The sequence below is a fragment of the Anomaloglossus baeobatrachus genome, chromosome 1 (genome assembly GCF_048569485.1).
Source record: "Anomaloglossus baeobatrachus isolate aAnoBae1 chromosome 1, aAnoBae1.hap1, whole genome shotgun sequence".
Taxonomy (NCBI): Eukaryota; Metazoa; Chordata; class Amphibia; order Anura; family Aromobatidae; genus Anomaloglossus; species Anomaloglossus baeobatrachus.
Window position 1 is genome coordinate 954,818,597 of NC_134353.1, and position 27,605 is coordinate 954,846,201.

General features: G+C 41.5%; 1 protein-coding gene and 1 pseudogene across 2 annotated transcripts in view; one reads left to right on the forward strand and one right to left on the reverse strand.

The window, feature by feature from the left end:
- Positions 1 to 10,547, forward strand: part of LOC142257404 (uncharacterized) — an 88,444-nt gene extending 77,897 nt beyond the window's left edge. For both annotated transcript variants that reach the window (XM_075329503.1, XM_075329512.1), the window contains one exon: positions 7,242 to 10,547. In XM_075329503.1, coding sequence (XP_075185618.1) covers positions 7,242 to 9,604 — 2,363 coding nt within the window. In that variant the 3' untranslated portion in view covers positions 9,605 to 10,547. The remainder of the gene's footprint in view (positions 1 to 7,241) is intronic.
- LOC142260531 (uncharacterized) overlaps positions 1 to 27,605 on the reverse strand; it is a 413,103-nt pseudogene that overhangs the window by 214,505 nt on the left and 170,993 nt on the right.

Here is a 27,605-nt window from a genome sequence, read left to right on the forward strand (position 1 = left end):
CAAGAATTGTGCAGGAACTGTCCTTTATCTCTTCTTTTCTGCCTCTGTCATTCATTTACTGTCATGGTAATGAGCTCCTTCAGCCACACTTATGTGCCTTCACTTTATTAGTTAGCTTTCATTCCTGCTGCTTTGTCTAATAACACGTGACTGTTGGTGGCTCTCTGGGTTGGTTGGGAGACCAGTCTTTATACTATTTAAAGATCTCTGCATACAGCCCTGCTTGTATTTCTTGTATCACATAAGGTATGGTTTATAGGTCCTTAGATCTTATGTTTCTATTTCTGACACGTGGTGCTAACTCACTTATTCTTTGTATAGGTGTTTTGCCTCTATATGCCGATTCCCAGTTTTACCAGGTATTTGTTCATATGGTTTTACCTGTTAGATTACACCAGTGTTTTATCTGGCTCCTGCACACCTGCTTTTTCCTGTGTTTTCATGTCTCTCTCTCTCTCTCTTGTACTCAATGATTTACTTTTGTATCTATTCTTTTCAATCTTAGCCTTTCTAACATTTATTGTTGTTTTTCTGCTCTCTTTTTTTTTTTTTTTCTCTTCCTCCTTTACATTCCCAATCGGCTTGTCACATGTTTTTTTTCTTTTGTTTTACAGCCTTACCGGTTATACAGACCTCTATGGGTGCCCACACTCTGTGACCCAGTAAACTTAGGTACATGGGCGCTTACAGTCCTTTTGCATGCTACACTTATACTTGTTTGTTCTATTATATTATTATGATCCAGTGGCGACTGTTATTGTAAATTAAAATGATGTTATATATGGATCTTAAAAAATACATATATACTGATTGTTAATTCTGTTATTTTGTTTATGCAGACCTAATTTTTTGATAAAGGCTATTTAATGCCGAAAACGTTCATGAAATGAATGAAGGTTACAACTCGATATTTTGCAAATGAGTGAAGAATTATAATAATAATAAAAATAATTTTTGGACCACCATATCTGTTTCTTTCTCGTTTGGGTGTGCCAGAGCTACGCTTTTCAGTATCGTCTCTTTTTCTCTGAGCACCCCTCTACTTGACAGTGAGCAAGATTATCCATTTATAATACTGTGCAATGTCTGTCTGTCTGTGCATCTGTCTGTCTGCCTGCCTATCTCTCTATTATATACCTGTCTATATATCTCAATTATCTATCCTTTATCTATCTATTTATTATCTATCTATATCTATTATCTGTCTGCCTATCTCTCCATTATATATCTGTCTATATCTATGTACAGTTAGGTCCAGAAATATTTGGACAGTGACACAATTTTCGCGAGTTGGGCTCTGCATGCCACCACATTGGATTTGAAATGAAAGCTCTACAACAGAATTCAAGTGCAGATTGTAACGTTTAATTTGAAGGTTTGAACAAAAATATCTGATAGAAATTGTAGGAATTGTACACATTTCTTTACAAACACTCCACATTTTAGGAGGTCAAAAGTAATTGGACAAATAAACCAAACCCAAACAAAATATTTTTATTTTCAATATTTTGTTGCGAATCCTTTGGAGGCAATCACTGCCTTAAGTCTGGAACCCATGGACATCACCAAACGCTGGGTTTCCTCCTTCTTAATGCTTTGCCAGGCCTTTACAGCCGCAGCCTTCAGGTCTTGCTTGTTTGTGGGTCTTTCCGTCTTAAGTCTGGATTTGAGCAAGTGAAATGCATGCTCAATTGGGTTAAGATCTGGTGATTGACTTGGCCATTGCAGAATGTTCCACTTTTTTGCACTCATGAACTCCTGGGTAGCTTTGGCTGTATGCTTGGGGTCATTGTCCATCTGTACTATGAAGCGCCGTCCGATCAACTTTGCGGCATTTGGCTGAATCTGGGCTGAAAGTATATCCCGGTACACTTCAGAAATCATCCGGCTACTCTTGTCTGCTGTTATGTCATCAATAAACACAAGTGACCCAGTGCCATTGAAAGCCATGCATGCCCATGCCATCACGTTGCCTCCACCATGTTTTACAGAGGATGTGGTGTGCCTTGGATCATGTGCCGTTCCCTTTCTTCTCCAAACTTTTTTCTTCCCATCATTCTGGTACAGGTTGATCTTTGTCTCATCTGTCCATAGAATACTTTTCCAGAACTGAGCTGGCTTCATGAGGTGTTTTTCAGCAAATTTAACTCTGGCCTGTCTATTTTTGGAATTGATGAATGGTTTGCATCTAGATGTGAACCCTTTGTATTTACTTTCATGGAGTCTTCTCTTTACTGTTGACTTAGAGACAGATACACCTACTTCACTGAGAGTGTTCTGGACTTCAGTTGATGTTGTGAACGGGTTCTTCTTCACCAAAGAAAGTATGCGGCGATCATCCACCACTGTTGTCATCCGTGGATGCCCAGGCCTTTTTGAGTTCCCAAGCTCACCAGTCAATTCCTTTTTTCTCAGAATGTACCCGACTGTTGATTTTGCTACTCCAAGCATGTCTGCTATCTCTCTGATGGATTTTTTCTTTTTTTTCAGCCTTAGGATGTTCTGCTTCACCTCAATTGAGAGTTCCTTAGACCGCATGTTGTCTGGTCACAGCAACAGCTTCCAAATGCAAAACCACACACCTGTAATCAACCCCAGACCTTTTAACTACTTCATTGATTACAGGTTAACGAGGAAGACGCCTTCAGAGTTAATTGCAGCCCTTAGAGTCCCTTGTCCAATTACTTTTGGTCCCTTTAAAAAGAGGAGGCTATGCATTACAGAGCTATGATTCCTAAACCCTTTCTCCGATTTGGATGTGAAAACTCTCATATTGCAGCTGGGAGTGTGCACTTTCAGCCCATATTATATATATAATTGTATTTCTGAACATGTTTTTGTAAACAGCTAAAATAACAAAACTTGTGTCACTGTCCAAATATTTCTGGACCTAACTGTATATACACACACACACACAAGATATATATGTAATCTACTGTATATTACATAGTGTATTACATATTTACAATTTATTACAGTGTTTTATGTTCTAAAGTTGTATTCCAATATAAATATATTTTATGCTCTATCCAAATATCTTGATTATTGTATCATAAAAATTATTAAATGTCTGATGTTCACATACACATGTTCATGTACTACAATAAATTTTTCACCTAATTATAAGCAATATATGTAGGAGTCGGAGTCTGAGTCGACTCCTCTGAGCAAGAGAAATTGAGGAGTCGTAGTCGAAGGTTTGTTTTACTGACTCCACAGCCCTGCTTTGAAGGACCTAGAATAATAAAGCATATTTTCAGCTGTTTCACCCTTTTTTGTTAAGTATTTCATTCCACATGTGTTAATTCATAGTTTTGATGCCTTAAATGTGAATCTACAATTTTCAGAGTCATGAAAATAAAGAAAACTCTTTGAATGAGAAGGTGTGTCCAAACTTTTGGTGTGTACTGTATGTAAAAAGAGTTTCTTGGTAATTTTAATTGCCTGCTCAAAATTCTGCTAACACAGTTATAGGTATTGTTTCTTATTAGTGCCTGGTCTAAAATGTTGCTAGGGAAGTATCTAAAAAGTAGTTCTTGGCAACTTTACTTGGCTACACAATTCAGCAGTGAAATACATTTACAGGTATTGTTAGTGCTGGCTGCTGACAATTTGCTATTGAAAAATCTAAAAGGGTCTTCTTGGCACTTTTCTGTGTATGTTCCAAATTACGCAATGAACCGCATTTGTAGGTAGTGGTACTTTTTAGTGCCTTCACATTTTTGCCAACTCAGGCAGGAAATAAATAATCGTTTGTGCCAGGTGTCTGACAGGTGTGAGCGTTGTGTTGTGAAATATCTGCTTGAAAGGGGAAAGGTACAACAACCAGGAGTGGTAAATTACAATGAGGTTGTCGTGGAAAGGGAAATAGGTGTTGGAGGTGTACGTGTGGGAAGTTCCATTAGGCAAATGGGTCTAGTGAGCAAACGCCGGCTCATCCTATCCCGAGAGAAATGAGAACAACTGTTACTGGACAGCCTACTCCACTAGATTTCTTTGACAGCCACACATCGCTTCAACTTTGAAATGAGGCTGATAGAGAACAGGTGCTGGAATTGATGGCAAGCGCTGTATTAAGTGGCAACTCCTCCTCTTCCTGCACCTCAACATCACACACAGTTCATTCCTCCAAGGTGCCAACCCAATTACAATTGTTTGCGCCCACGTCACAAATTGCCAACCTTCAAAGTGACTGTGGGAAACCACACATGCAAGAGTCTCAAGAGCTGTTCACACATTCTATCCCATGGGCATCACAGGTCCACTCTAAAGATTCCCAGACTGAAGAGGAGGAAAGTATATGCACTGATGCCCAAAATCTTTGTGAGTTGGATCCTGGCCCGGACAAAGTAGGTTCCCAGCAGGATCCCAACCCTCGTCAACTGATGTTAACTCTTGGCGGTAGAGGTGATAATGATGAGACTGAGATACCTGAGGCTTACCGTCCTGTGATGTCAAGTCAGGAAGAGGAGTGGGACGAGCTAGAGCCTGAAGATGATGTAGATCCCACTTGGTGTGAACCCAGAGGCATGCAGCTGAGTAGCTCAACAGATAAGGAGGAGGATCAAACCGAGAAGGTTACGTTGGCAATTCCCAAATGGAGTCTTCGAAGATTCATATGTGTATGCAAGGGAAGCAATGCTGCCAAACTAGGGTGAAAATTAGTCACTCCAAGTTTGATGATGTCGTTACAGTCTACATGAAAAAGATACCCTTTCTTTCCACCTCACACGCAAAGAGATTTTTGTCTGTAGGGACAGTCTTCTGGGAGCAAAAGGCCTATGCCTATCTTTCATGCATCTCTTTATTTTTAACATTTATATGCCAAGCCACATCCTGTGTCTTGCATGGACCATACCATCCTGCTGTGCAAAGACACTATGGTGAAATGGAGGGGAACAATTAATGTCACTGTCCTGCTGTCTGTCTGAAATGTTTTTAAACATTTTTTTTATTGAGTTTTAAAATGTAAATGCCAGGCAACATCCTGTGTGTAAGCCAATGCAGTTAGGTAGTGCTTAAATTAGTATGCATCAGAGAATGCAGTGACACAGCTGCAGAGTTGTGCAACACTATCCAGGCCGAGTTTGATAAACTGCTGTCTCCACTGAACCTGCAGCCAGGGAAGGTCATGTGCAATTACGGTGCAAACCTAGTGGCTACATTACGCCTGGGCGACATCACATAAGTCCTGCATGGATTAACCTGGTTGTCAAAATATTTCTATGGCACTATTATGTCCTGGATCTGCTGCTGCAGAAGGTATGGCAACTGTCCGTTCACTTTTTAAAATTGAAATCACGGGCCACAGCCTGTGTATTGCATGGACTGTACCTCCCAGCTCTTAAGGCCCTATGGCGAGAGGAGAATTGATGCTGCTGTCTGCCTGAAAGCATTTTGAATGTCAAGATTACAATATGGGTCTCCCAAGTTTTTCTTTTGGGTAGTGCCAGTCTTCTGTGAGCAAGACGCCTGCACCTGCCACTCAAACATGTTTTTAAATGTCAAGACTCCAAGATAGGACTCAAAGTTGTCTCTTGTCTGTATGGTTATTGGAGCACAAGCCCTACACCTGTCTCTCATCTACCTTTATATTTCTTATGTGAATAGTGTAGGAAGCTAATGGCTATGCCAAAACAGTGGTACTGCACTGTAAAATGTATTTCTGCTGTTTTGGAAGGATTTCGCCCTCCCCCCCCCCTCCCTAAAGGTGTTTACTCTGCTTTATGTTTGGCCTCCCTTTGAATTCAGTGGCGTTCAGAAAGGTTTGATAAAGATTCAGAGTTTTGTTCAACTAACGCACTGTATGTTTGGTTAGCCTCGGCGAACTGAACCCTGAAAAGTTCACTCATTTCTAGTTATAATATACGTGCTGTTGTAGGGTAAATAAATAGTTGCACTGGGGAGTAAGTCCCGAAGGCCAGCCGCTGCCATATGGTTGCAGCAAGCTTCAGTGTCCAGTAGCCTAAATGGCCACATTTCCAGGGCAAGCAGTCTGTAAAGATGCCCGTTCAGTGTTTGGTCCTTTGGGTGGGTGCTTGTTTGGCTGGCTGTATATTTTCATTTCCATGTCAAGTCCTGGATTACGGATACTTTAATGCTGGGCTGGGAAAAACGTCTGACAATGTTGCTGATGGTGCTTATGAATGTGCAATGTCTGGTGCCTGGCAGGTGTCATCTGTGCCTGGACAGGGACAGGGGATTGGCAAGCATGTAGCACTCTGTACTTTCTTACTCCCTCTCTACCTGGCCCACATGCAAAGCTTCTTCTTTAATTGGGAGCATGAAGCATTTGAGGAGGCACCATAGCGGGATGGTTATGCTGATTATGGCTTCATCATCACCCCATCTTCGTTGTTTCCTCAATTTTTTGTAGAAAGTCACAGATTTCAGACATCCATGTTCATGAGTCAGTTTTTATGCATGGGGGCTGACCGGAATACCTCATATTGGAGCTGGTGTTATAAAGTGCGATGGAATATATTTGGCGCTATATAAATAAAAACTATTAAGCTGTATCTGGTATTCAACTAATGCCTTCTGTTGGTCAGAAAGCCTTGCCAAGTACATGTGCAATGTGGAGTTCCAGCGTAGTCACGTCACACAGCTGTTGCTAAGCTGCCATTTGCAACCGCTGCTGAAGCCCTGCCAGACAAGTGGAAGCTGGAGTGGATTGGTGGAAAATGGGGGCACACACAGCATACCTTCACAAGTAGCTCTGGCAAATTGAGCTCGTTTTTCATAAACTGCTGAACCACGAAGTTGAGCACGTGGTCCAGGCATGGTGCATGGCACATGTGCGAGTTTCCTAAGCTTCAGAGCCACCACTAGGTTACAGGCACGTTAACAGACACGGCCATGGCTGGTTGTTGGTTCGGATGGCAAGAGACACAGATCTGTCTCGTCTATTAGACCTCTCAACAACTTTGCTGCAGTGTGCGATTTATCATCTAAAGACAGTCATTTAAACAGAGCCTGTTGCTGCTTCACCGAGGCAGTGCTTCCAGCTTGGGACTGATGGGGAGGGTAATTCAGACCAGGATGAAAGGAACTAGAGGCAGGACCCTCCAAAATTTCTGGTAGAGGGTACAAGTAAAATATATCTTTGTACCGTGGTAGAGGGTAAAGATCCACAGATACCATTTTGTGTGCAGTGTGTCTGGAGTTAGTGTAGGGGCAGCTTTTGGTGTTGGTCATTGAAGGGGCAAATTTTACAAAAATCTGTTTTATTCTTTTCACAGACGATTGTGGCATTATACAGAATACATATGAAGAGCAAGTAATTGTCCCAGATCTACCCTCAGTCCTTCACACCCAGGATCTGTCTGCTGCTTCGAAACAATGTGTTGATTCACTGCAGAATGTTCAGCAAAATAAAAGCCACAGAAGGGGTGTTAAACAACAAAGAGCTCAGACAGGGGAGAAGACGTATTCATGTAATCAATGTAGAAAGTGTTTTACCCAAAAGTCAGCTTTAATTTCACACAAAATAATTCACAAAGGAAAACCATTTTCATGCCCAGAATGTGGAAAATGTTTTAGTGTGAAATCACAGCTTGAAGTTCATCTAAAAACTCACACAGGGGAGAAGCCATTTTCTTGTTCAGAATGTGGGAAATCTTTTATTCAGAAATCACATCTTGATGTACATATAAAAACTCACACAGGAGAGAAGCCATTTTCTTGTTTAGAATGTTGGAAATGTTTTATTAGGAAATCACAGCTTGATAGACATATAAAAACTCACACAGGGGAGAAGCCATTTTCTTGTTCAGAATGTGGGAAATGTTTTAGTCGGAAATCACAACTTGATAGCCATATAAAAACTCACACAGGGGAGAAGCCATTTTCATGTTCAGAATGTGGGAAATGTTTTATTCAGAAATCAGCGCTTAATGTTCATCTAAAATCTCACACGGGGGAGAAGCCATTTTCATGTTCAGAATGTGGGAAATGTTTTAGTTGGAAATCACATCTTGATAGCCATATAAAAACTCACACAGGGGAGAAGCCATTTTCATGTTCAGAATGTGGGAAATGTTTTATTCAGAAATCAGAGCTTAATGTGCATCTAAAATCTCACACGGGGGAGAAGCCATTTTCATGTTCAGAATGTGCGAAATGTTTTAGTTGGAAATCCTCCCTTAATATGCATAGAAAAACTCACACAGTGGAGAAGCTATTTTCTTGTTCAGAATGTGGGAAATGTTTTATTAGGAAATCACATTTTGATGACCATATAAAAACTCACACAGGTGAGAAGTCATTTTTATGTTCAGATTGTGGGAAATGTTTTATTCGGAAATCAGAGCTTAATGTGCATCTAAAATCTCACACAGGGGAGAAGCCATTTTCATGTTCAGAATGTGGGAAATGTTTTATTCGGAAATCACATCTCGATAGGCATATAAGCACTCACACAGGGGAGAAGCCATTTTCATGTTCAGAATGTGGTAAATGTTTTATTCGGAAATCACAGCTGGATCGGCATATTAAAACTCACACAGGGGAGAAGCCATTTTCATGCTCAGAATGTGGGAAATATTGTCATTTGAAATCACATCTTTATTACCACATAAAATCTCACACCGGTGAGAAGCCATTTTCATGTTCAGAATGTGGGAAATGTTTTATTCGGAAATCAAATCTCGATAGGCATATAAGCACTCACACAGGGGAGAAGCCATTTTCATGTTCAGAATGTGGGAAATGTTTTATTCAGAAATCACATCTTGATATACATATAAAATCTCACACAGGGGAGAAGCCATTTTCATGTTCAGAATGTGGGAAATGTTTTATTCGGAAAGCAGAGCTTAATGTGCATCTAAAATCTCACACAGGGGAGAAGCCATTTTCATGTTCAGAATGTGGGAAATGTTTTAGTTTGAAATCATCCCTTAAAATGCATATAAAAACTCACACCGGGGAGAAGCCATTTTTATGTTCAGATTGTGGGAAATGTTTTATTCGGAAAGCAGAGCTTAATGTGCATCTAAAATCTCACACAGGGGAGAAGCCATTTTCATGTTCAGAATGTGAGAAATGTTTTATTAAGAAATCACATCTTGATATACATATAAAATCTCACACAGGGGAGAAGCCATTTTCATGTTCAGAATGTGAGAAATGTTTTATTCAGAAATCACATCTTGATATACATATAAAATCTCACACAGGGGAGAAGCCATTTTCATGTTCAGAATGTGAGAAATGTTTTAGTTTGAAATCATCCCTTAAAATGCATATAAAAACTCACACCGGGGAGAAGCCGTTTTTATGTTCAGATTGTGGGAAATGTTTTATTCGGAAATCAGAGCTTAATGTGCATCTAAAATCTCACACAGGGGAGAAGCCATTTTCCTGTTCAGAATGTGGGAAATGTTTTATTCAGAAATCAGAGCTTAATGTGCATCTAAAATCTCACACAGGGGAGAAGCCATTTTCATGTTCAGAATGTGGGAAATGTTTTATTCGGAAAGCAGAGCTTAATGTGCATCTAAAATCTCACACAGGGGAGAAGCCATTTTCATGTTCAGAATGTGGGAAATGCTTTGCTCACAGATTCACTTTTGTTAGACACATGAAAATTCACACAAGGTAAAAGACATGTTTGTTTAAAATGTGGGAAATGTTATAGCAGTAAATCAACTCATGCCTTAGATCAGTAGATGGCATGCTTCCAAATTATGGTAATGCATTTTTCCCATCGGCCGTGATCTGTGGTACGCATGCGCAGTTCTCTTGCGGTCTCCTCCATTCGTGCGCTGCATCTCTATGCACTGGGCCTCCGTGATCTTGTGATTTCCACGTGACCCGGAGCCCGATGTGGTGCGGCGCTTGGGCGGGCCCGCTTCCAGGGACGCTCATGCATCAATCTCTGGCGTGTCATGCACTGATTGGACACTGGACCTTTTTTGATACTAACGTTCATGCACATGATGTCACTCCCTGAAGAAGGCTCACACCGAAATGGCCGTCGGGTGGGCGCTCTTCTCTATCAATAGCGGCAACACTTTTTTGCAGTGCAGGATTACGCGGTCTGGTTTGCTCTCTATATCGAACTTGGTAAGCGGATCTTTATTTACTATCTTAGATGATAGTATGTTCTATCCCCTGTATAGTCTATTTACATATGATCCTTTCTGTATGATTTGGAATAATATGACATTTATCACACCAAGGGCTCTGGTTACTAATATGGAATATATAGTTGCTTTTAATCAGTGCCATTAAATACTCAAATATTGCAATTTACATTCCCAGATCCTATGATGCAAATCTACCATAGGTGGTCATTTTTGTACACATTTCAGTCTGTAATCCTTGGGCTGTTTATATTACTTCCAATATACTTAGCATTTGCAATTTTTTATATAATCTATGCCTGCCTGGATTACCATTTTCCGGTATTGTAATTTATACCTTTATTTATATCTATGTATACTTTAACATTTAGCAATTACACTTGCAGTGGGAATTGTGTGCCCTTTTCCTGACCTGTGTGGTCACACTTTTCACCCCCACTGTATCACCTTCTATAACTTAATAAACAATTTTTTGCATTAATGTGATGTCTGATCGCTTTTTTTTTTTTTGTCAGTAGCTGACGTCAGACGTACTGGCTGATGTCAGTTGACGTCTCCTAGAAATTCCAATACTGGGGGCTGAGAGAGGCAGATGAAACCGGTGGGGTCTAGTGCAGGACCGACAGAGTAAGCCACCTGAAAACGGTGCTGTGTTCGGCGAGTACCAGGGGAAAAGTCTAGCAGTATGAGGGATCCTGAGTGAGGGTCGGAGGCAAGGCGAGACAGACAAGGGGTGAAGCAACCATTTCGGTACACCCCAGAAGAAACAACCTGGACACCGGAGTCCGAGTCTGCACGGGTCAGTCCCAGCAGAAAAGTCCGGAAGGCGAGGGGGACTTCAATTTCCCAGCACAGAAACACTTGTGTTAATTTTTTTTTTTTAAATTCTTTATTTAACACTTTAGAATATAACATAGATGGGTAGGGAACCATCATGACACTTTCTTACAAATTATGACAATGTGGATTCAGAAAAAACTTTTAAGTATATTAACAACTTATAACACTGTCGGGTGGTTTCATGAATAAAGAAAAGGGGATGTAAGAACAAGAAGGTGGAAGGGGATGGGGGGGAGAATTATGAGGAAGAATATAGGGGTATAATACGTGAGAGAGTAAGGTAAGAAAGGGGGAGCAACAGGAGCAAAGACAAAGAAGAAAAATAAAACCTGCTAAGTTTTCTGTTTTTTTGGGTTTTTTTTTATCGAAATGAGACTTCTCATTGCATGCTGATCAGACGCAACTTTTCAACTAACTTCTTAGTATGATAACGATACATTTAGCCAAACCTCCCAGTCATTTAAATCTTTTCCATGTTTGATTTTTGACAGTCTGATTTTTTCAAGTGTACCTGTCTGGACTGTCTCTCTGATCCATTCTTTAAATGAAGGTGGCTCTTCACTCTTCCAATGTCTTATGACTATTTTAGCAGCATTAACTATTTGTGGTAACAGAGAATTTTTCCTAAGGAGTGACTTTGAGGGATCTAAGTTGAGGAGAATGAATTCGGAAGATAAGGGTATTTCCATATTGGTCACCTTTTTAATATGGTCTCTAATTTTTTCCCAGTAATTTTGGATTTTTGAGCATTTCACCAGGATATGTGACAGGGTACCTAGTTCAGATCCACATCTCCAGCAGAGTGGGGAAATTGAGCTGTTTATTTTATTTAATATGATTGGAGTTTTATACCATCTTGAGACTATTTTGTAATTTAATTCTTGATACCTCACCAAAGTAGTGAGGGAGTGAATGTTCCCTAGAATTATTTGGATTTCTTCTTGGAGGAATTTTGTATTTAATTCTGTTTACCATTTGTTCAAAAAGTCTGGAACATCAACATCTTGGGATAAGTTTTTATGTATTTTGGATATTATTTTTTTCATTCTTTGTTGTGTTTAGAAAGAGTTTGAGTAATGGTGGGTCCGTAGTTGAGGAAGAGATATCTGGAAGGTGTAGATTTATCGTATCTTGTAGGATCTGAATATCTACTTTCTCCAGCTTTAGTGTGGAAATAAGTGCATTAAATGTACCTTTATTCAGTGAGTCCTTTTTGTCTACTACTGACTGTATTGGCATAGTTTTATATTGATCCAGGTGGCTCAGGTTTTTTTGAGTGATCTGTAGCTATTGGGGATTAGGTGAAGAATAGGGGTGGCTTTGCAGATCCTTGGTATCAGATTCATTTTTTTATTTGTTTTTTTTTTCAAAACGTTTTTTATTGATTTTTCAAATTTGTAAAAACATGACAAATATCATTGCAAAAGAAGAACATTCGTCTGACAAAATATGACATAGAGGTGGGTGATACCCCAATTTGGAGTTCCATGCTGCTGTTCGATTTAAGATAGTATAAAGCAACATTAAACCAAAACAGAGGTAATGAAATATAATATAACATATGCAATACAATTCGTTTAAATCTCTGTGTCGTCCCTGAATGATTTCAATTTTGCTAGTGTGCCTTGGTATTCCCAACCGTCTCGTCTCCCCCTCCCTCCAAAGCCCCCTCCTAGGTGATTCTCAGTTTACCCAGGCTGTCCTGGATATCACTCAGGATATACCTCTCCGAGTGAACAAAAGGTGCCATCAGGTTAATTATTTCTCCCTGTGTGAATTGGCTTTCAATAAAATGTCTCCATCTCACAAAAAACTTGGCTGTCAACCCATCTTTATCCCTCTCCGCTTCTAGTTTTTCCCACTTCAGAAGGTTGTGTAGTTCGCCCATAACCTCCTTTATGGATGGGCCCTCCCTTTGAATCCAGTGTTTTAAGATGCAATGCTTAGCTATCATGGCTATGTCATGCGTTATTGCGTATTTCCTCTTTTCCTGCGTGCTCGGTCCTCCTCCTACTCCTCCCTCAAAGGAGTGGAAAATCCACACTATTAAGTCTAGTTTGCTGAAAATTCCCCATGTTGACTGGGCAAATAGTCTGACTTGGTTCCAGAACCTAGCGATTGTCTCACATTCCCATAGCCCATGCAGCATATCCATTTTCTCTTTTTGACACTTAGGACACCACCTATCCCTACCTGGTATGTTGAAACCCATAATGGCCCTATGTAGAATTCTGAATTGAGTGTCTCTCCATCTCTCATTGGTAATATGTTTCCGCACTTGTACCCATCCTTTCAGTATATCATCTACCACGTGTTCCCTTCCCAATTGTTTCCCCCATGCTGTTAAAGTCCGACTATCCTCCCGTGAAATAAGCAGCCCCCTTAGCGATCGATAAATTTTAGAGACATTTACACTTGTTACATCACATTCCAGTAACTCATCAATCGAACTTCTATTCAGCTCTCTTCCAACCACACCCAGGTCTCCTATTATTCCATGTTTCAATTGTTCATATTGGATGATATGTGAGCTATTAAGGTTGTACTTATCCAACACTTCCCGACCTGTCATCCACCTCCTGTCCTCCACATTCATAACATCTATCATTCTCCTGACTCCCCTCTCTTTCCATCTAGTAAATAGCTTGTTTTCTCGTCCCAGGGGAAAATTTGGGAATGCCCAGGGGTTCAAGTACTTGGACACTTTCCATGAGAGCCCCAGTTTTTTCCTTACCGACTTCCATGTTAGCATGGTGTCTCGGAATATAATTGAGTTCCTTATGTGCCCTTCAACCCTGGATAGTGGGGAGTGCAGAATGGATGTCAGATCCCACGGTGACGCATATTTAGTTTCCATCGCATGATCTGAGTGCCTACTCGTTCCTCTCACCCAATCAATTACATGCCTCATGATACATACAAGATTATATCCTTGGACATCTGGAAAGTTTAGACCTCCCTCCTCTGCTGACTTCATCAGCGTACGCAGCTTTATTCTGGGTTTCCTTCCCCTCCACACAAATTCTGTATACGCGGAGTTGAGCTTATTCACATCCTTTAGTTTTAGCAATAGCGGGATTGTCTGGAAGGGATACAGCAGCCTAGGAAAGCTCATCATTTTTATCAGGTGGCATCTTGCCAGTAATGGAAGTGGCAGACCTTTCCATCCCTTTAATTGAACTATAATTTTCCTGATTAGCGGTCCATAGTTCAAGTTATAGATTGTTTCCACCGTTCTTCCTATATGCACTCCCAGGTATTTAATTGAAGATTGTGCTATAGGAATTCCACATAGACAGCCATCCCTTACTTGTCCCCCCATTGTCCCATGATGCCCCTTTAGGAACATGATCTCGCACTTTTTTTTGTTCAGTTTGAAACCGGAGAATGAGCCAAATTTTTCAATCAAGGCAAGAGTCTGTGGCAAATCCGCAGCGGGGTCCCCCATATAAAGTATGATGTCATCAGCAAAAAGCGCTGTCTTTACTTCTGAACCCCTTATCTTGATTCCTTTAAAGCTATTTTGTCCCTTTAGTATTCTTGACAACGGCTCGATTGCAAGGTTGAATAAAAGAGGAGATAATGGGCAACCCTGTCTTGTTCCCTTCATCAAAGGGAACACGTCTGATAGAAAGCCCGGAGTGTGTACCCTAGCTCCCGAGTTGGCATAAAGGTTTCTGATGTAAAGTCTCATCTTGCCTACAATCCCTATGGCCTCCATTACCCTGTCTAACCACCTCCAATTTACATTATCAAACGCTTTTTCTGCGTCAAGTGTAACTAGGGCAGGTCTAGCCCCTCCCTCAGTGAGACCCAGTCTAACCGCGTCTACCACTAGAATTGTCTTTCGGATATTGGTAACGGCATTTCTCCCCTTAATAAACCCCACCTGGTGGTTCGTAATGATCCTAGGTAAGATCTCGGCCAGTCTATTAGCCATGATCTTGGACATAATTTTTAAATCCTGATTTATGAGCGATATAGGTCTATAACTAGAGGGATCATCCAGGTCCTTGGTTCCCTTGGGGAGTAATTTAATATATTCTATGTTGGAATTTTTGGGTATTTCCGCCCCTCCCAGGAAAGCATTAAAGACTGAGGTTAGATCCGGCGAGATCAGATCCTTCAGAGCCTTATAGAATTCACTGTTAAAACCGTCAGGTCCCGGTGCCTTGTTGGTGTTTAGCTCCCCAATTGTTCTCGTCACCTCCTCTACTGTGATATCTGCGTTTAAGGCACTCAAATCTTCCTCCGTCAAGCTAGGCATTTGGGCTTGTCTTAGCCACTCTGCCTCATCAGTCATGTCGTTATTCCCTGACCCATATAGTTTTCTATAGTAATCTCCCAGCAATTTATTAATGTCCTTGGGATCCGTAGTCACCTCTCCCCCCTTTGTTTTCAGTTTAGAGATCACTGTAATTTTTCTGCTGCCCCTTGCCAGATTGGCCAACATCCTCCCCGCCTTGTTGCCAAACCTATGTAAGTCAACCTCCTTGTGCGACCAGAATAGTTGTTCCTTTTTTTCGTCAAATCCCTCTTTTGCCTCCAGCCATCTGCCTTTTGTCATGGGAGATCTATTTGTCACATAATTTGTATATGCTACCCGTACTGCTTCACTATGGAAATTATAATTCTCATTGGGTTTTCCGTTTGATCGTGGCTGCGTACCCCACCAGACGTCCCCTTAGGACCGCTTTTGCCGTTTCCCAAAAAATCACTGGGGACTCTCTATGTTCCTTATTGTCCTCTGCGAATTCTCCCCACCACTCTTGTAGCACCTTGTGGAAATTATCTTGCCTGAGAAGGAACGATGGGAATCTCCATATGATATCTGTACCTCTCCTGAATTTCTCTCTAATGCCCAATCTCACCGGACTATGATCAGAGATCACCATATTCTCTATCACACAATCTTGCGTTCCACTCAGTAAATCTTGCGAGATCCAGAACTGATCAATACGTGACCAGCTATCATGAGGGTGAGAGAAGTGTGTATACTCTCTGTCATGTGGGTGAGTTAGTCTCCAGATGTCTTTCAGTCCTACGTCTTCTAATGTTACATCCCTATTGTCTAAACTCCTGCCCACATTAGCTGTCCCCTCCTCGCCCCTCCTCCTATCTTCAGCTGAGTCTGGGACGGTATTAAAATCGCCTCCTACTATAATGTTAGCCTCCCCATCTGCTAATATGGTGGGCTTTATGCCATCATGGAATGTGATTTGTTGTGAATTTGGGCCATAGACATTATAAATACTGAGTTTACCCGCTGGACTAACGATTGTTAAGTGCTGCCACCTTCCATGGTCGTCTGCCTCATGTGCCACTACCTCATGACTGAGCTGTTTATTTATTAGGATCATAGTGCCCGCTTTTCTACCTTGTGCCGCTGCCCCGTAAACGGTGCCCACCCAATGTTTCTTCATGCGGAAAAAGTCCTCCCCCCCAAGTGGGTTTCCTGTAATAAGGCAATGTCTGTCTTTAGTCTTTTCAGATGTCTCAATATCATTGCTCGTTTGTTAGGTGATCTCAGCCCTTTAACATTCCACGTAGTTATCTGTATCATGTTTACCTGTGTATTCTGCTTTTACTACTCCCTCCCATATGGGCCCCTGCATCAAGGAAGACGAGATGTTCGACACTAGAATCACATTTGGTACCACAAAATCGACACTCCCTTTCCCCACCTTGCAAATATAACAAATACAACAAAAAGCATGTAACTGTAAAACATATTTTCCCTTCCGAGAAATCCACGACGCTTTCCGCCACGTTGGTGAGCTCCCCTATTCCTAGCCAAAATATGTAGCTCCCTAATCACCCCCCATAAAATATATGTTCTATCCCCGGACTAACTTGAATAAGCCTTTGAAAATTATGCAAAAATCAGCACAGTATGTGAAAACCTCAGCAAGATTCTCCAGTCCTACTTATCTCTGACTCCAGGTAGCCATCAGTCCGCCCAGAACAAGCCCACTTCATTTGAATTACGTTCCTGGACAAAGGAGAAAAAGAAAAAAGACCAAGGGGAGAGAAGATGGAGAAAGAAAGAAGAAGAAAAAGAAAAAAAAAAAAAGAGGGGGGGGGGGGAGAGGACCCAGACTTTGGGATGTTTTCCTCTCTTTTCTCCCTTCCCCCTCCTCCTCTCACCTCCCCATCCCTCTCTCCATAACATAACGCATCCTCCTCAACGCCTCTTCCTGTTTGGAAAAAAAAAAAAACAGGCAAAAAAAGGAAAAATAATGAGCGAGTTCCAGTTCAGGTATCATGGTTTCTCTCCAAGGGTTGGTTCCTGTGTTCCGGGCGAGAATTATGCTGTTGACCCGGGCTTAGCCTCCTTTCCTCCCTGGTCTCCACTTGCTTTTGTCCCCCAAGACGTCCCACATCTCTTCCTGAGCTTGTGGGGGATCCTCTTCTATTATTCCCTTCTCCACTAGCTCCTTTTTCTTGCCTTTCTGACCTAGTCTTGTCGAGCTCTGCCATGAGAATGTTTTCTGCTTCTTTGTAGTCCAAGTTATACAAACGAGCCATTGGGGTTTCTAACTTTCAGTGTAGCAGGGTATAATAGCTGGCACTTTACTTTTTTGTTGTACAGAAATGAGCAAATTTTGCTAAATTCTTTTCTCCTTCTGGATACTTCAGCTGAGTAATCTCCAAAAATTAGCAGTCTGTTGCCTTGCTATTGTAGTGGACGCTTTCGTTCTCTAAAGGCCCTCAATATTTCCTCCTTATGCTTATAATCAAGGTACTTGACAATCACCTGTCTGGCTCTTATCGGGATATTCTTGTTTGAGTTTTGGCCCTCTCCCTTATTTGCCTCCTGGTGTCTCAGTGGACCCACTCTGGGCTCTTTCAACTCTGAATTTCGCCTTTATGCCCAGGGCCTGTGGTAGCTCCAACTCGCATATATTATCCAACTGTCCAATCGACACAGACTCTGGTAACCCGACTATACGTAGGTTGTTGCGTCTCGATCTGTTTTCCAAATCTTCCGCCTTATCCTTCAAATATTCATTAGATTTTGCTAGAGCTGCTATTTGTGCTTGCATAGCCAGTATTGTCTCCTCGGAGTCAGATATTCTCTGCTCTGATTCTGCCAGTCTAGATGCATGGGCATTTATCTGTTTTTGCATATTAGCTAATGATGTTTGTATGGCTGCCTCAATAGCCACTTTAATCTCTTTTTACAAGTGTGATGCCACTTCTTCAGCCAGTTTTTTATAGTCCACATTAAGCTTTTGTGTGTACTTGTCTTGGCCTGCAGGTGGTGCTGTTTTCTTAGTTCTCTTTGTCTGGACTGGGCCACTACCTCCATCCCCCAATAACTTGCAGGCTTGTGATGTTGGTGTAGTAAGCTGTTTTTGTTTCCTTTGTAAGGGGTACTATTAATTCTTGCATTTGACTTCCTGTGTGTCTGAAAGGGATTAATCTCCCTGTACTGTTTGTCAGTTTCATCCTCCAACACTGCTGTGTCTCTGAGCTCCCCTGCTTTGCCAGCATCTTCTTCTCTCCCTTCTGCCTCCATATCTCCTTCATCCTCCCATTGCGATCCACCCTCATCAGTCCCCTGCATCCACCTCTCTCCTGCTGTCTTCCTGTGACTCCTTGCTCATATCTCCCTTATCTCCTGTCTCCTCGCTCATATCTCCCTTATCTCTCCCCCTCCAGCTCTGTGTTTGCTTTTCTGTGTCTCGCACCATGCGCTCAGGCTCCTCCCCCATCAGGCTCGTCGGCGCCATAATGTTATCTCCTCTGCACTGCCCGTCCATGTCACAGCTTCTCCAGGCTCGCTCACTGCTGCCAGCGCTTCTCAGGAGGTACCGTTCCATAGCTGGCAGCTTTAGGTAACCTCCTGTGCTGCTCTCTGTTTGGTGGCTCGTCCGGAGGGGGGCTTTTTTTAGTCGGTTTCTGAGGGGTGGCAGGAGCTTCTCTTTTAGGCTTCCACCTCAGCCAGGACCGGATCCGGAAGTCCTTTATTTGTTTTATGCCAAAGTTTGAGAGTTGTTATGGTATAAGGATTTGTGATACTTTTGTATTTGAATTTGTTAAAGGGAGTAGGCCACAAGTAATGTAGAAATCCTCTATGTAAATCGCTCAATTCAAGTATCGTCCAAAGTTTTGTTGATGTGTGGGACTGAAGCTCAACCACTTGCTATATGTGCTGCTGTCCTATATTTTTCGAAATCTGGAAGGTCAAGACTTCCTCTATGTCTCAGATTTACTAGAATTTTGTGTTTAATCCTATGACTTTTCCCTGCCCATACAAACTTTGATATTATAGCATTCATTTTTTTTAAAAATTGTTGAGGGATATCTATTGGGAGGGTTTGTAAAAGGTAAAGAGCTTTGGGTAGAATTATCATTTTTATCAGATTAATTCTACCAAACCAGGAAATCGGGGCGTCTTTCCATGACATCAGGGAAGATTCTACTGACTTTAGTAAAGGCATAAAGTTGAGTTTGTAAAGGTGATTTGAAGAATTACTGAGCTTTGTACCCAAATAAGTGATGGAGGAACATTCTTTAAAGGGAGAGAGAGTAGACAGCTTTTCTTTGTTTTCAGGTGATAATAAGATATGCATTATATTGGACTTAGAGAAATTTATTTTAAAGTTAGAAATTGTGTTAAAGAGACGCAGTTCTGATAGCAATTCTTGTATAGAGTCATTTGGGTTTACCAAAAAGAATAGAATATCATCTGCATAAGCAGCGCATTTATGTTCAATTGTGCCCGTCTTCAGTCCTTTAATTTTGGGGGATTGTCTAATTTTTTGTAAAAGGGTTTCCAGTGTAAGGATGAATAGAAGGGGGGACAATGGGCAGCCCTGCCTCGTACCGTTCTGTATATCAAAGCTGGGGGACAGTATATTATTCACTTTGGCTGTGGGCGTGGAATATAAGGCCAGGATTTTTTGTAAAAAATTTTTGGGGAAGCCAAATTTAATGAGTGTTTGTTCTATGAAGTACCAATCAACACGATCAAATGCTTTTTCCGCGTCTGTAGAAAGGACCGACAATTGTATTTCCTGGTGTTTAGCCAGGTGAATCGCGTTGATTGCCCTCATCACATTATCCTTGGCTTCTCTACCCTTAATAAAGCCAACTTGTTCCGGATTTATCAAATTTGGGAGAAGTTTCTGCATTCGATTCACTAGTATTTTGGCATAGAGCTTCACATCATTATTAATAAGCGAAATTGGTCTGAAGCTGCCGCAGGAGGTGGGGTCTTTTCCTTCTTTCGGTATGAGACTTATGTGTGCCTCTAGAGATTCCATCTTGAATTTGTTAGATTTATCAATATGGTTAAAGTAATTTAACAGGTGTGGAATCAGTTCAGTTTTGAAATGCTTATAATATTCTATTGAAAAGCCATCAGGGCCTGGGCTCTTGCCATTTGGGGTTTGATGTATAGCTTCTTCTATTTCTTCCTTTGTTATAGGGAAATCTAACAAATCCTTTTGCATAGCTGAAATTTGGGGAAGGGTTAGGTTCTTGAGAAATTCAGTTAGATTTACAGTTCGCTTTTAGATTATATAGGTTTGAGTAGAATTCTGAAAATGTTTTGGCGATATCTTCTGTTTTGTAGAATATTTGATCCTTATTATTTTTTACTTTCAGAATATGTGTGGAGTTCATTTGTTTCTTAATAGAGTTTGCCAGATACCTACCACATTTGTTTGCATAGGAGTATGCTTTAAAACGGGAGAATGATAGAAACTTTTCACATTTTTGATCAAGGAGGGCCCTTAATTCAAGTCTTAGATTATAAAGATTTCTCTCTAGAATATGAGATTGTGTTATCTTATGTTTGTCTTCCATATTTGTAATTTGGGCTATTTTTAGTGAGATCTCCTTTTCTCTTTCTTTCTTTGTTCTTGAACCAAGTTAAATGAGAATGTCTCTGAGAACAGCTTTGTGCGCTTCCCAAATGTTTGAGTCGCATTTGCCAGAAATACAGTTTTCTGTAAAGAAATTCTTAATAGAACTGGCTAAATAATCTTGTGAGTCTTTCATTTTGAGTAGATTATTATTTAGCTTCCAATTTAAGGGGCTTCTGATTTGTTGTTGTATGTTCAGGTTGAGAAAAAGTGGGGCATGATCTGAGAATAATATTGAGTCATAAGAGATGCTATGTACTAAGCTCAGATGTTTGTGAGGGAGAAATAAATAGTCAATCCTTGAGTATTTTTTGTGTACTGATGAGAAGAAGGAATAGTCTTTTGTGGCGGGGTGTATCATTCTCCACACATCTATTAATAGTCTGCTGTTTAGAAGTTTTTTAATGTATCTAGTTGTTTTGAGCGGGACCGTCGATTGGCCATTTGATGTGTCTAACGGAGGGTGTAAGGGTATGTTGAAATCTCCTCCCAGAATTAATTGGCCTTCTGTGAAATTATCTAAGATCTCAGTAAAGCTTTTGAAAAAAGGGGCGTGATTGTTGTTTGGTGCATTAATGTTTGCTAGCGTAAACAGTGTATTATATATTGTGCATTTCAGTAGTATGTATCTGCCCTCTTTATCATATAACGCATCCTTAAAGACGGAAGGAATCCTCTTATTTATAATTATAGATACATCTTTGTTTTTTTTGATTGGTGAGTTAGCGTTAAACCATTTAGTAAAGATTTTATTTTTAGTAACTGGTGTGTGTGTTTGTTTAAAATGAGTTTCTTGGAAAAAATACTATATCTATTTTATTTTTATGTAGATAGTTCAAGATTTGTGATCTTTTTCCTGGGATGTTTAATCCTTTTACATTATAGGTAGCTACCTTTATGTTGGCCAATGATGCTTGAGTGGGGCATATTTGCGTCTTATTTGTTTTGTCTTAGCAGGATTTTTAAATAAACAGGAACTATAGAAGGATGAGATAAATAAAACAAAAGAGTGAACCATGATGCGCAACGTGCCACCAGGTTTCTCAACTGGTTTGAAAATTTTTGCAGCTGATAGGGATATGAGCAAAAATAATGCACGCCCTACCAGGAATAATTGCAAGGATAAAGGTGGTATTCAGGTACGTGGGGGCGTGGACCTAGAAGAGAAGTAGCGGTTCTCTTCTTGTTTTATTTTTTTTTTTTATTTTTTAGGGTTCTCCCTTTTTTCAAAGACGGAGAGAAATATGTATGTACTTATTAGAAGTATAAACAGACTCCCGGTGAGTCTTAATTGAACCAGAGGCTTTAAATGACACAATGTCAAATCCCATTTCGAATGTAGCCTATGAGCTCAATCTGGCGGGATTATGTTGTTTAGCATATACATTGTGTCCAGGCTTCCCCCTATCTCTGTCTCCACCTCAGTGGGAAAGAGGGAGGTGGTAGTAGGTAGACCTATGTTGAGTATCAACAACTTCATATCTCTTTTCTAAATATAACTCTTAATACAAAAGTAACTATAACAGAACTTTAGAAACAGTTAACCTAGAATTTCTGATCAAAGTAAATATTTATATCATAGGTTTTGCTTCTATCTTCACCCGATTTCTCCGTTTTCTCTGTGGTCTCTATTGGGTGTTCTCTTGTATTCAGAATTCAGTTTTCTTTTCTTTTTTTCTTTGGGTGGAGTGACTATAGACCACTTTTCAGATACTGGAAGTGGAGGCAAATTTAGAAATGCCTCCGCTGTTGTCCAATCTGGGACCTGGAGGTCCGATAAATCCAATTTTCTGAGGACGAACGGTAAGTCATCAGGAGTTCTGATTGTCAGGGTCTTGCCATTGAATGGGACTGCCAGCCCAAAGGGGAAGAGCCATCTGTAGGGAATGTTCTTATTTCTCAAAACTTTTGTCAAGGGTTGAAGCTGTCGCCTAAGGTCGAGAGTCAGCTTTGTAAGGTCCTGAAAGATTTGAATCTCCGAGCCTTCGTATTCTATTTTTTCCGCACCTCTCGCTTTCTGATAAATGTCCTCTTTGGTTTTAAAGCTTTGGAAACAGCATAAAACATCTCTTGGTCTGTCTGTTCCCGATTGTTTTGGTCAAAACACTCTGTGTGCTCTTTCTATCTTCAGGTCATTTTCATTGTGTTTCCCGATAATGTTGTTGAATATTGTGGTCAAGGTAGTGAAAATATCCTTATCAGGGATAGATTCCGGCAGGCCTTTAAAGGTGGCTTTACACACTGCAACATCGCAAACGACATCGCTGTAACGTCACCGGTTTTGTGACGTAATAGCGACCTCCCCAGCGACATTGCAGTGTGTGAAACACATCAGCGACCTGGCCCCTGCTGTGAAGTTGCTGATCACTACAAATCGTTCAGGACCATTCTTTGGTCCTTTGTTTCCCGCTGTGCAGCATGATCGCTAGAAAGTTTCAGTGTGTAAAGGGGACTTTACAGCGACTTTGTTAGTGACTTCCCTTTCAAAAAGCTGCTTTACAACGTCCCCAATGACTAGCTAGGTCGTTCTGCAGGTCCGGATCGCTGTTGCGTCGTTGGCCAGGTTTGTCTGTTTGACAGCTCACCAGCGACTCACCAGAGACTTTGTAGCGATCCCGGCCAGGTTGGGATCGCTGGTGGGATCGCTGAAAGTCTCAGTGTGTAAAGGGGCCTTAACTCTTAAGTTGTTTCTGCGGGACCTATTTTCGAGGTCATCTATGTGGGTCCTTTGCAGAAATTGATCTTTTTGTTTCTCAATCATGATTTCTTTTACTTTTGAAGCGTGTGCTATGATCTGTTCGTTATTATCTTCCAGGATTTGTATTCGGTCATGCACCCATTTAACATCTTTTCTGAGATCTGCGATCTCATCCTTCACAGCCTGTGTAAAGTCCTTAAATAGATTCTTCATATATTCTGCTGTAGGGAGAGCCTTAATGTATTCTTTTATATCTTGATCCTGCTGTATGGATTTGGAGGCCTCATCTTCATCACTATCTGACCACTGGTTGAGTGGAAGTGTTGCCACTTTCTGTTTGTGTAGTTCATTACAAATTTTATTACGTTGAGGTGTTTCAGTTACAGTTCGTTTTTGCGACTTGTTTTCATCTTGACTTTTTTTGGCGTTTTGTGTTGTTTATTTGATTCTTCAGTTTGGGGTTTGTTACCTTTTCCCATTTTGCCTGTATTGATACTACTACACCGGGAGTAATGAAGTAAATAGTTAAATCATATGATCTTTTATGTGAGTTTCATCAGATTGAAGATCTCAAGGTTTGATTGAAGGAAGGTCTCACCTATTTTGGTGGCGAGGAGGGGGAGGGGGGCTGCAGTTCGCTAGTAATATTCAGGGTGACTTTCTCTGCAGTGTACGGCTCACTATTATTTTTCTTGTGGAGCTCGTCTGTATATGTTGTTCACCACTGTTATTCAGGATATCTGAATAACTCTGTGATATGTGGTTTTCTGTTGTTATTCAGGGGGAGCTCCTCTATGATATGAGGTTTGCAGCTGTTAAGCTACAAGGAGTTGTCCTGAATATGTGGCTTTTCTGTGTTGGTCAAGAAGAGATTGCCTGTTCAAATCACCACTGTCATTCAGGGGGGGCTCCCCTAAGATATGTGGATCACTGTTGTTATTCCAGAAGAGCTTGTCTGCAGCTTGTGTCGCACTATTATTATTCAGAGAGTTCACCTGTGCTGTGCAGCACACTACTGTCATTCAGGGGAGACGTGTCTGGGCCCTGCCACACAGTGGTGTTATTCAGGGGGAACCTGTCTGCACACAGCAGGTCAAAGGCACTTTTATCATGTAGATGGGGACTCTGAAATTCAGGTACAGTGCTTGGTTTTAATATACCTTATCTTTATGCTGCCACTCTCATTCATAGGCTTGCTTTGTAATTTGAGTCAAACCCTCCTGTATTGGGTATGAAGACTCCTGTTTTAGAGATAAACTGCAGTTCCTTTCTCCTTGTACAAATGCCTCCCCCCTTCTCCTTTTGTTGATCTGATGTGACCGGACCCAAGCACTGCTCCTTCCTGCTTTACCCAGCACTGACAGCCAATGCTTCTCTGGGAAAATCCCCTTCAGCCTACAGCAGGCCTGCACTCAAACACAGCCACTGACACTGAAGGGGGGCAGAAGTAGGTGAGAGTGCAGATTCTGAGGCACAGCAGTGTTAAGGGGCCTCCCCTCTGTCCCCAGGTAAGTACTCACAGTCCAGCAGCTTTATCTTCTTTTCTTCTTATCTCCACTCTCAGTAAACAGTCTTTCTTTAGCTGCAGAGCATCCTGGAGCAGCTCTCTTCCTGTCTTATCTTTTATAATGGCTGCCTCCCCCTCTCCTTCACACTCCTCTGTATCAAAGAATCTTGTGCCTCCTTGGATGTTTTCAGACAGAGTTTCCCCCACTGTGTGTGCCTCTCCATCTCCACCATAGATGAGGACCCTTTTGTGTAGTTTTGGGTGGGTTGTGCTGGGAATGTTATATTAAAAGAAGCTATGCAGTCAGGAGCTCTTCTGTATTGCAACCTTCCTGCTCTACAGCTAGGCCACGCCCCCAACACTTGTGTTAATGTTGGCCATAAATTTACTTTGACGCAATCTAGTCATGCATCCCTCTTAAAGTGTCTGCAGTGCAAATTATGAGTCACTTGTGGTAGCATGCATACCACTCTCTTTCACACACACCAGAGACGTACTCGGATATGAATAGAAAGTAAGACTGATTTAATCCGGAAGTGAAAATACATTTAAACTGACTTATTGGCTAGGTGCCAAGAATACGTAACACGTCTAATATTGGATAAAATAGAACAGCTTATTCTGTGATATACAATATACTGTAATGTGCTTGCTTCCTCATTTATATTAAGCAATGTCAGCATGATTCACTTGTCACAAGACTCTGTCTGTCTGAGTCTTATGCCAAGAGATATATGTGTGGTACAGTTCAAACACCATCTTAAATCCTGTTCTTTATGGATATCTCCATATAACTCTTATATACTCATAATAGTTCATAATCTTGTCCATAACAGTCCCCCCTTTGGAGATAGCCAAAAAGTCTTTCCTTACTTTTCCCGAGTCTATTGATCTGTCCTAATGCCGATGGTTACCTCACTCACATACGAGATAACCCATCCCTTGTGGATGAATCTCCCCACCCAACAGACTATGCATAGGAAGCCAGATCCTGACCATATTCTCTAGACTGTCCTCATAGCTATTATTTTATTTATAGTCAGGGTATTTTTTCTACAATTTTCTCCTTGGTTTTTTTCTAGTCTTGAGGCTGCAATTCACATGCTTGTAATGTTGCATGTTTATTGAACATTTGTCACAGCTCAGTTTTTTGGGTTTTTTTGTCCTCATAGCTATGTTCCGCTGGCACACGTTATTCAGGAAGGGGGAACGCGGCAGTAGTCCTCTAATTGGCTAATATTTATCAGGGTTGGTTTCACTCAGAGTCTCATGCTCCTCAGTCCTCAGGCGGTAATGGTGGGACATCATCAAAGGTGGGATGCACAGTCGTCTTCCGGTCCACATGCTTAGATATCATCGTCCTGGCACAAAGTATCAGTTAGAAGAGGGAAGACAGCCATCTCCTGGTCTCAGGTCCGACATCTCTTTGTTGTGGAATGCATGGATCTTTGTCCGAAAGAAAAAGAGTGAGAGAAGAGCGAGAAAGATTGAGAAGAGAGAGAAAGATTGAGGAAAGAGAGAGAGAAAGAGAGGAAAAGAGAGGAAAAGAGGAGAGCGAGAAAAAGAAAAGAGAAAAATCTAGATCTGGTTGGATCTTGAGGAGAAAACTCAAAAACGTATATTAGGCAAATGTTTAGTTAAACAAACAACAAGCTTAGTTGAAGTATGGGGGGTACTTCTAAACAGGATTTCATAGGGTCTCAGCCTAGTGGTCCCTGCTGGGGTGTGTCTGACACTGAACAATTCAAGGGGAAGACTCTCATGCCCTTGCTTTCTACACTGCCCCATCCTCCCAACCTTCCCTCTATTCTGTGGCTGGTATGGGGTGTGTAGAGTCAGTTATGTGTCTAAAGGCCCCGTCACACTAAGCAACATCGCTAGCAACATCGCTGCTAACGAACAACTTTTGTGACGTAGCAGCGATGTTGCTAGTGGTGTTGCTGTGTGTGACATCCAGCAACAACCTGGCCCCTGCTGTGAGGTCGTTGGTTGTTGCTGAATGTCCTGGGCCATTTTTTAGTTGTTGCTGTCCCGCTGTGAAGCACAGATCGCTGTGTGTGACAGCGAGACAGCAACAACTAAATGTGCAGGCAGCAGGAGCCGGCTTCTGCGGAGCCTGGTAACCACAGTAAACATCGGGTAACCAATAAGCCCTGTCCTTGGTTACCCGATATTTACCTTCGTTACCAGCCTCCACCGCTCTCTCTGTCAGTGCCGGCTCCTGCTCCTTGCACGTGTAGCTGCAGTACACATCGGATAATTAACCCCATGTGTACTGTAGCTAGGAAAGCAAGGAGCCAGCGCTAAGCTGTGTGCGCGGCTCCCTGCTCTCTTCACATGTAGCTACAGCACACATCAGGTAATTAACTCGATGTGTGCTGTAACTAGGAGAGCAGGGAGCCAGCGCTAAGCAGTGTGCGCGGCTCCCTGCTCTGTGCACATGTAGCTGCAGCACACATCGGGTAATTAACCCAATGTGTGCTGTAACTAGGAGAGCAGGGAGCCAACGCTAAGCGGTGTGTGCTGCTCCCCGCTCTGTGCACATGTAGCTGCAGCACACATCAGGTAATTAACCCGATGTGTGCTGTAACTAGGAA